The sequence below is a fragment of the Misgurnus anguillicaudatus genome, chromosome 12, assembly GCF_027580225.2.
Source record: "Misgurnus anguillicaudatus chromosome 12, ASM2758022v2, whole genome shotgun sequence".
In the NCBI taxonomy this organism is placed as follows: Eukaryota; Metazoa; Chordata; class Actinopteri; order Cypriniformes; family Cobitidae; genus Misgurnus; species Misgurnus anguillicaudatus.
Genome location: NC_073348.2, coordinates 37,592,727 through 37,603,156, shown reverse-complemented (window position 1 = coordinate 37,603,156; position 10,430 = coordinate 37,592,727). Strand labels below are relative to the sequence as shown.

At 37.6% G+C, this 10,430-nt stretch overlaps 1 protein-coding gene across 1 annotated transcript; it reads left to right on the top strand.

Moving 5' to 3' along the window:
- The first annotated feature begins 4,206 nt into the window (after positions 1-4,206).
- tlr8b (toll-like receptor 8b) lies at positions 4,207-8,308 on the top strand. Its single transcript, XM_055208004.2, has one exon. The coding sequence runs from the start codon at positions 4,249-4,251 to the stop codon at positions 6,799-6,801; it is 2,553 nt and encodes an 850-aa protein (XP_055063979.2). The 5' UTR covers positions 4,207-4,248; the 3' UTR covers positions 6,802-8,308.
- The last annotated feature ends 2,122 nt before the right edge of the window (positions 8,309-10,430 follow it).

Here is a 10,430-nt window from a genome sequence, read left to right as displayed (position 1 = left end):
TGAGGGATTTAATTTTGAATAGATTTTGTTTATACAACAGTTTGAGTTATTTTAAAGCTTTTTGGGTTTGTTTCTTTTAAGATGAAGTGCATTTAAGGAACCCACCGACTTTTTGGGACTTTAGCTTGTTCGCCGTATCCCCTAGAGTTAGATGGGTCCATACACTGCAAAAAATGACTTTCTAACATAGTATTTTTGTCTTGTTTTCAGTAGAAATATCAAAAAATTATTAAATCCAGATGTTTTTTCTTGATGAGCAACATGACCTAGGAAAATAAGTCAAGTTTAGACAAAAAAATATACAATTTGTGCTTGAAACAAGCAAAAATATCTGCCAATGGGGTGAGAAAGTTTAGCTTGAATTAAGTTTTTTAGTAAAAAGAAATCTTATTTCAAGATTTTTTTCTCAACCCATTGGCAGATATTTTTGCTTGTTTTAAGCACGAATTCACTTAAAAAGAATTGGTCTAAAAACGTATTTTCCTGGGTCATTTTGCTCATCAAGAAAAACTCTTAATTGACGAATTTTTGGATATTTTTACTGAAAACAAGACAAAAATAATAATAGACATTTTTGCAGTGCACTGCAAAAAATGATTTTCAAGAAAAAATGTCTTAGTATTTTTGTCTTGTTTTCAGTAAAAATATCTAAACATTTTTTAAATTAAGATGATTTTTTAATGAGCAAAACGACCCAAGAAAATAAGTCTAATTTTTAGACCAAAAATATGAAATTTAAGTGATTTTGTGCCATAAAACAAGCAAAAAACTGCCAATGGGGTAAGAAAAAAATCTTTAACATTTTTCTTAAACACTAAATTCAAGAAAAATGTAAGAAAAATTTGCTTACCCCATTGTTAGATTTTTTTTTGCTTGTTTTATGAACAAAATCACTTAAATTTTATATTTTTGGTCTTAAAACTAGACTTATTTTCTTGGGTCGTTTTGCTCATCAAGAAAAAGCATCTTAAGTTAAGAATTTTTAGATATTTTTACTGAAAATGAGACAAAAATACTAAGATTTTTTTTCTTGGAAATTATTTTTTTGCAGTGTGTAAATACCCTTTTCATCTCCAGGCGTCCTGTGGCTCTGTCTGGCGCGCCCGCCGCTGGCCTGGCTTGGCGCAGGGACTGGAGGTGGATGGCTCCAGCTGGCATACTGCTACCAATTCGTGACAAAATAACGCCTACATTTTCCTATGACTATACAAATCACAAACCATAAAAAGGAAAATGTTGGCATTATACTGGAGCAGTGTGCTAGCTGGAGCCATTTGATTGCGGTCTTTGTGCTAAGCTGGGCTAGCGGCGGGTGCGTCAGACAGAGTTAAGGGACGCACAGAGATGAAAAGGGTATGTATGGACTGAATAAGCTAAAGTCCCAAAAGGTCGGCGTGTTCCTTTAAGTTGTTGTTTTGTTCACTGTATCGAGTTATAATTGATTCAGTGATTGATGATGAATTTGACTCTCTACACAACCGACCTCTGACTTTCACCATAGAAAACTGAATAATAACAAACCTCATAGAAGCACAAAGAGGAAAAACACTGTAAAAAAATGTATTTCTCTTTTAGCAGTATGAGCAGTGCAGATGAGTTTGTTTTTGTTTTGTTTAAAGAAGATGATATTGAATGTAGCCGTGTTTAAAGGGGACATATCATGAAAATCTGACTTTTTCCATGTTTAAGTGCTATAATTGGATCCCCAGTCCGTTTATCAACCTAGAAAATGTGAAAAAGAACAACCCAGTAATTTTGTTTTTAACCATTCTCTGCAAGCATGTGAAAAATAATTAATTAAAATTTGGCTCCCCTTGTGATGTCAGAAAGGGGATCTTATTATAATAATACCACCCTTAATCTGCACATTTAGTGCAGAGATCAGCTCATTTGCATTTTTAAGGACACACACCTACATGATATTTTGAGCTAAAGCTTCACATGTGTACTCTGGGGACACCAAAGATTTACTTGACATTTTTAAAAAGTCTTGTGAAATGTCTCCTTTAAAGAAACACAGACTGATGTAAAAACACCGTATTATCCGAAAACAAATAAACTTGATATGAGATATCCCAATGTTTTCATGTCTCTGTCATATTTGAACTAGAAAGTCATCTGAATGTTAAATCTGCAGTGTTTCTAACACTCTGTCATCAGATGAAGAAATGACAGACAGATAATAATATTCAAGCACAGATATTTACTTTAGAAGAGCTCCGTGTATGTTATTATGTTTATAAAGTCATCACATAAATCAGACACATTTTCTCTGGTGTGATATTTCACTGCTGACTTTAATGTTTTCAACGGAAGTAAACTTATATTTTACAGATAAATGTTGAATTGGGCTAAATAATACAAATATTATTAATTTAATGTTTTTAGTATTGTCTGTGGTTGTCAACTTTAATGCACCATTATGTATTATATAACCCAATGCTTGGTTGAAAATAACCAAGCATTTTGTTAAGTGATTTTTTGACAACTGTGCGAATCGGTTAACTGCAGCAGCAAAAATGTTTCTGTGCAAATCACCTAAAAAGCTTAAATGGCCTCCAGCAAACCTCAAAAGCTTGAAGTTGAGCCACATGGCTGTAACAAAACACCTCGGGGCAGAGTCTCAACCCCGTCAGGCTTATACACCCACCCACCCCCATTTGGATCACAGACAAACCTGTATGATGGCTGGAAGAATCTTTGGGTTGTTTTATTTCAATTGATTTGTCCTGGTAGATGTGTGGATATACTGTACATATATATTTGCATTTTGAATTTTTTTATGAGATGCTTTTATCGACTGTGCGTTTAAGTTAGTATAGCTCACGTTATCAGTGTGTGTGTGTGTGTGTGTGTTTCCTGAGTATCGTACCCGCAACCTTCAAATGCAATGATCTACCAGGAACAGGCTTCCCATGAGTCCCAGGCCTGACACGAATGTCTAACAACATGCTGATATTCCCTCCCTTGCAAATACAAAAAAAAAAATGTGTATAGGAGTTATAGGAATAAACAAAGTTACTGAATCTGACCCTATAGCTCATCCAGTATGCAGGAAAATAGCGATGCCCAGGGTCATAAGCTTGATCCCATAAATATATGCAATGGTATAATGTATACATTGAATACGCTATAAGTCAATTAAAAGCAATTATATAAATGCAAACTTAGTAAAGCTACATTTGATATACCCACAACAGCCAACGCATTATCACCGAGACACCTGGGCGCAACAATAAATTATAGAGTAAAACATGGCTGTATAATGAATCATCTCTTGTTCATCTCCATATCTCGTCTCTCCTGAACCAGGACTGTGGCATGGACACAGCACATTTAAAATTAATAATGATTCGATCTGTATGTGGAACACGTAGGCGCTGTTGGAAAGCAATGCATGAAAGCTGCCCCCAGGTGCCGGGCAGAATATGAGCACTGGTACCTCTGTGGGTTCACAAAGAGTGCTATGCATCTAATTGCTGAAGTGTCCACTCACAGACACCGCGGCATACTAATGCACTCGGCATGCCGGTCCAACCTCGCATACTTCTGGTGTCTATACAGCTGATGAGGGGTGTTTGCAAACTGGGACTGGGTTCAAATCTGCTGGTGGAGTTGAAACGGTTTGTAACATTCATTCAAAACAAAGCTGACATCCATAAAGATGAAAACGGCACTGAATGATTTCTTATATGATCACTTGAAACTTGTATCTAATGTTTGTTCTTCAACATCTCACATCCTAATGAAGTTACAAAGTTTAGTGGCAATTTCTTTTTAAGTTTAAGTTTAAGATACCAGACAGGATTGTTTCTAAATTTAGATCAACCTAAATCCTGCTAGCATTATATGGAAATCCTTAAAAATAATATGCAACCTAGTTACAGGGACGGCTAAAATATCGTTTCACAGTCACAGGTCACCTCACATCTTTTATCTATTACTTTAACACACACAGATAAAGTTTTGTTTGTTTTTTTAAGACGGGAAATAACTGGACATTCTGAAACTGAAAAGAGGAAACTACAGACTAGACATAAAAAAAGATTTGACACAAACTGATAGATCGTTCCCACATGAAGCGGTTACGGTAAGCACGCTGTTTTCTTTCTGTATTTTTATTGGTATATGTTCTATATTATTCGATTGTAGCTTTGGGAAATGAATGAACTTTTTAAAGAGTTTGCATGTTGTGTTTCAGACCTGAATGACTAGAAATCATTTGGCATCCACAACACCAGGATAAAAATGATGTTTGTGTTTATGTTCATCTGTTCTGTCCACTCATCCCAAGGACTCAATTGGACTTTGAGAAAATTGCCGTGTGATGTGAACAACTCCAACAGCTCTGTGGTTTTGGACTGTTCAGGTCGATCTCTTAAAGAAATACCAAAAAACTTGGTATGGAATGTGACCGAGCTTAACTTGGCTAATAATGAAATAAGACTTATCAAGAAAGACGCCTTCTTGAACTTGAAGATTGTTAAACGGATAAATCTCAGAGGTAATCGACTACAAAACCAAGTTGAAAAAGACAGAGGGATTTTTAGGGGGTTGGCTAAACTGGAAACGTTGCAGCTTGACAATAACAACATCTCTGCATTTCCGAGAGATCTCCCTTCTGGACTCCAAACACTGAGCTTGAGTTCCAACCATATTACAAGCATTAGACCATCAGACTTTCTGGGTATAACGAATATCACGGTTTTGAGGTTAAACAAGAACTGCTATCACGGCAATCGTAACTTCGTAATTCACAATGAAACATTTCAAAATGTGAACCTGTTTGTGCTGGAATTGTCCAAAAATAGGTTACAAAACATACCTACGGCTTTACCCAGATCCCTCCGCTTTCTCTCACTTCTCTTAAACAGGATTGAGTACGTTGATGCGTTTGTCCTACAGAACTTAACAAACCTGAGACGACTTGATTTATCTGGAAACTGCCCGTTTTGTTTCAACACTCCTTTCCCGTGTATCTCATGTCGGACGGAGAATAACTCTCTTCAGATTCATCCGGAGGCTTTCAATGGACTCGTCCGACTGGAAGATCTGCGACTGTCCGGTAATTCATTGCTAACGATTAACCCGTCGTGGTTTAAGAACCTTACTAGGTTAAAGTACTTGTATCTGTCCTTCAATTCTTTGGTACATGAATTTGAAAGCGGACAGTTCTTCGATGTGCTGCCACACGTGGAGGTTGTGGATTTCTCGTACAACAATCCGTCACAAAAAAATTTCCAGAGGCTGAACCTCTCGCAACGTTTAGCTAGTTTAAAATCATTACAAACGCTTCACTTAGAAGGTTATATATTCAAAAACCTCTGTGAAGAAGATCTCTTTCCTCTCTTTCATTTGAAAAACTTATCAGTGCTCAACTTAGGAGTCAACTTTCTCCAAAATGTCAATTTATCCGTGTTCAGGAACTTTCAAAACCTATCACTGATTTCTTTCATCGACAACAGGCTAATATTTTCAGGACAGAATCAGAACAGGTGTGGACGTAAGGGATTGTTTTACGAAGATGAAGGTGAACACCGTAAAGATCCCTATATTCACACAGATAAAGACTTTCGTCGCTACCCTCCATTCACCAAAGCCGAGTGTCTCGCGACAGGGCCGGTTTTAGACCTTAGCAGAAACAACATATATCAAGTTAACTCAGTTTATTTCGCTGGACCAGAAAACATCACTTGTCTCAATCTTTCCTCCAACTTCATTGGTTCATATTTCAACGGTACAGAGTTCATTCATTTTCCCAAGCTAAAATACCTCGACTTGTCTCACAACAGGGTCTACATGCAGTCAGATTTAGCCTTCAACGAACTGAAAGAATTAGAAATTTTGGATTTAAGTCACAACAAATATTACTTCGAGGTTGCTGGCGTGAGACACTCTCTTGCGTTTCTCAAAAACCTTGAGTTCCTCCGAGTGCTCAATCTTAGCTGGAATGAAATAAACACGCTGACCAACAAAACGCTCAATAGCAGCTCGCTGAAAGAGCTTCAGTTTCAAGGGAATCGACTGGATATAATGTGGAAAAAAGACCAAGGATTTATCAGTCTTTTTAAGTTTCTCTCGAACCTGACACATCTTGATATATCATATAACAAGCTTTCCCAAATACCAGAAAATATATTTAGTTATTTCCCACAGACCCTGACATATCTAAGCATGAGCAGAAACACGCTAACCGATTTTGACTGGGAACAGTTCAGATATTTGCCTCAACTGGAGACTTTGGATCTCAGCAAGAACAAACTAACTTGCGTACCTGATAAACTATCAAATCATTTAAGTTCACTCAAGGTTTTGGACCTGAGCCATAATCTCATCTCCAGGTTGAAACACAGCTTTCTCAGAGATGACAAAAGCTTGTTGACCCTCAATCTCGCTTATAATCGCTTAAAAAAGATCAGCGATATGTCCTTCAGATCGGGAGGTGCCCATGTCCTACGACTGCTCCATCTGAAGAGGAACCCAATTCACTGCACGTGCGACCTACTAGACTTCATCCTCTGGTTGGAAAAAAGCGACATAGTCCTTCCTCGTCTGGCAACAGAGGTCCTGTGTGACCTTCCAGAAGCTAAACGGGGTCATCCTATGGTAAACCTCGACATAAAAAATGCCTGCATTAACAACGTCATTGCTCAAATCCTGTATTTGTTGACGTCATCCGTCATCATCATTATGTTATCCATCACCATCACCATACATGTGTTCTACTGGGACATATCATATATTTACAATTTCTGTCGGGCCAAAATAAAACGTTCTCATTTGAAGACCGACTGCACCTAAGATGCCTTTGTTATCTACGACACCTCAGACCCGACCGTTGCAGATTGGGTCTTCAACCATCTCTGCTTCCAGCTGGAAGACAGAGGCGGACGGATTCATCCTCTCTGTTTGGCCGAGAGAGACTGGACTCCTGGTACGTCCATTATGGATAACCTGAACCACAGCGTACAGCGTAGCAGGAAGACGATATTCGTGTTGACCGAGGGTTTTGTTCGCAGTGGGATTTTCAAGATGGCGGCATTTCTCGCTCAACAAAGGTTGCTGGAGGAGGGTGTGGATGTGATGGTCCTGGTCTTGTTGGAGCCGGTGCTTCGTCAATCGAGAATCCTGAACCTGCGGAGATGCCTGTGCGGACACAGCGTACTGGAGTGGCCCGCAAACCCGGCGGCGACCGACTGGTTCTGGCAGAGTCTGAGAAATGCAGTTAGGTTTGAGTGTCAAGGTGTGCAGAGCAAAATGTTCACAACTTACTTTGGCGGACGATGAAATGATAGAAGTACTTCAAATGTCAAAGTTGCTGTTTTGGATGTAGTCCACTAAAACATATTTAGCATGTCAGTTCTGCTTTAACTGGCGAAATGTGTTTCGTCACTCTTTGTCACCAACGCTGTCACTTCCCTCTTAGGCTATTTTTAATGAAGCACTTCCCATTAGTCACAGTTATGGTGCAATCACAGTGACATTTGTAAGGGAATACTGTGTTTTACGTATTATCCTAAATAAAGATTTGATGCGGTGATAGATTTCTATCATAGATTTTTCTGGGCTCATATAGTTACGATACACAAACACACACTTACTCTAGCTCTCCATGTCCTTCCCTTTTTCATCTTTTATTCATTACGAAACCAGTGATGAAAAATTCATGACTGTAGGCAATGAAATGAATGCAAAATGAAAACGGTGGGCGTATAAAAGGGGCTGAAATGAAGAATGTCTCTATCTAGGGTGAAGTCTGAACTAGGTGTGGATCACGGTGAGGGCAGTTGGTTATGGAGAGCAACTTCTGCTAACTCTCTCTCTCTCTCTCTCTATGTAAATAAGACAGATGAACTGTGTGTACACCTACTTCATTCCCAGCATTATCATAAACCTGTGCACTCACTGAACAATGCTGTTATGAGCCTAATTGACCATAATCTAAGGTCATATACAACCTGGCCAACAATGTGGAACAAAGCAAAAATATCTTGTCAACTCGGGCCTGAAAGTGCATGATGAACAAACGTAGTAAAGAATGCCATAATGTTTTCTAAATAAAATGATTAATGGTATCTGATTCAATACAATGATAAATTGTGGTTTCTGGGCGGCCCTAATAAATCAATGGTGCGTGAGAGCGGCTTCCAACCTTTTGGATTATACAGTGCTTTTTATATCTGTGAACTGTGAAATCCCCCCAATAGCCTTTCTTAACAGCAAGAGACAGATTATAACTTAACTGTAACCATTTTACTCAATTATTTTCATGACACACTACAATTATAAATAAAATTGTTAATGTTTTGAGTGCTGTATGTATGCAATGTGTATTGTGCAATATGTATAGGTGTCATACCTACACTGCAAAATATGACTACTATATTTGTCTTGTTTTAGGTACAAATATCTAAAAATAATTAAATCAAGATGCAAAATAACCTAAAAAAGGTAAAACTTAAGTGAATTTGTGCTTAAATCAAGCAACAAAAAAAGAAAAAAATATCTGTCAACGGGGTAATTTTTTTTTTACATTTTTCTTAAACACTCAATTCCAGAAAAATTCAAGAAACATTTCTTACACCATGGGCAGACTTTTTTCTTGTTTTAAGCACAAATTCACTGAAATTGTATTTTTTTCTTAGGTTATTTTGCTCATCAAGAAAATGCATCTTGAAAACAAGACAAAAATACTAGGTTAAAAAGTAATTGCATGAAAGGTAGGTGTTAAAATACACGACCAGAAATTTTATGTCCCACAATGCAATGTGCTCAACTACAAACCTCTATGTTCCTGGCTCATTTATTTACAGTAGAAACACACTTGTAGCCATTAAGTTTGTGTTGTTTATTTTGTTTTCTCGTTTATATTTATTAGATGTTTTTAATTACTCATAATAATCATCATCATCATATAAAATGAAACGAAGCGAAGTCACGTGACAACGGAAATAGCGCGGCTTACCTCCACCGTGTTTACTCGATGTTGCACGGGACTTTAATAGGATTAATGACAGGCAGACTCGTCGTAGGCGTTTGGTGATGTTTGGATGGATGTGTGGGATAAAATCGCCTGCGGTAGGCAAGGTAAGTTATCAAACACTTGCAGTAACGAGCTCGAATCCTATTATACTGTGTAGAGATATAATGTGTTCATTTACTTAACAAAAATTAACCGTAACGGTGAAACAAATGGTAATCAGCCCGCCAAATGAACATTTTCATTACACCTTTACTATGATAAAACCATGCTTACATTTACCAAAGCTTTTCATTTAATCTCATACATTTGTTGCCAAGCCTTAAATGTTTATCACAAAGGTAAAAATTTTGTTTCCGCCTCACACTCCTACTGTATTTTATCTTGAATAATGTTACCTCAGCTCCGTTTTTCGTCGTACAATGACGTCATCGCTTAAAGAACACCCATTACGTTGCTGTGTATTTGGTTTAATACGATGTGTTCGCGTGGTTTATAGTTCAAAAACACATTATTTTCCACATACCCTACATTATTGTTGCTCCTATATGCCCTGCCTCCCTAAAACGCGTTGATTTTGAACAGGGGGACAGGGTTTCATATTTTATTGAAGCTTTCCCGGGCGCCGCCATTGATTAGCGGACCCTCATCTGCTGTTAGCATTCCATTGACTCCCATTCATTGTGGCGTCACTTTGACAGCAAATAACTTTACATCTGAGGCATTTAAAGACTCTATTTGTCCATTAATTGTAAAGAAACACAAAAATGTATAAAAGGCTTCATTACCTTGTATCTTACATTATGGCCCAGTAGTAGCAGTTTTTGTAAAAATAGGCTAACGATTACGTCATAACTATGCGGCTCTCTGTTGCACATTAGAGAAATTACCGTGTGGACAGGACAAAATAATTAATTAGAATAGACCTTTTGCGAGTCGACGTCACAGTTACGTCACGCGCGCAATGCGGTGGCAGAAAAACAGTGGAAATGAATGAGACACGAGTGAAACGAACAATATAACTCACTAGAAAATGTCTTGTTGTGCTGTTGAGTGTCAGAATAGGAATGCCAATATAGATGACCTTCATTTTTATAGTATACCGTCGTCGAAGACACACATCAAAATGTCCCCACAAGGTCACAAAAACACTGGTATTCCTATCTTTGTGGGGACAATTGGTCCCCACAACGTGATAATTACCAGGTACACACACACACACACACACACACACGATGTAAAGTGTTAATAATATATAAACAGGCCTATACAAATTAATTTGTAGGTAAACATAATAGTTTTAGAACAAACACGTAGGCTATACATATAAGGAAGAAATTGAAAACAGGAAATGATGAAATATTTAATAAATGATATTATACAGAATACATGATAGTATTGCTCTTATAAGTACTTCAGCGATTCTTACTGTAAAAATAATTGATTTACC

Excerpts from the sequence above, each read along its gene's own strand:
- tlr8b (XM_055208004.2), top strand. The coding sequence starts at position 4,249 with ATGATGTTTGTGTTTATGTTCATCTGTTCTGTCCACTCATCCCAAGGA.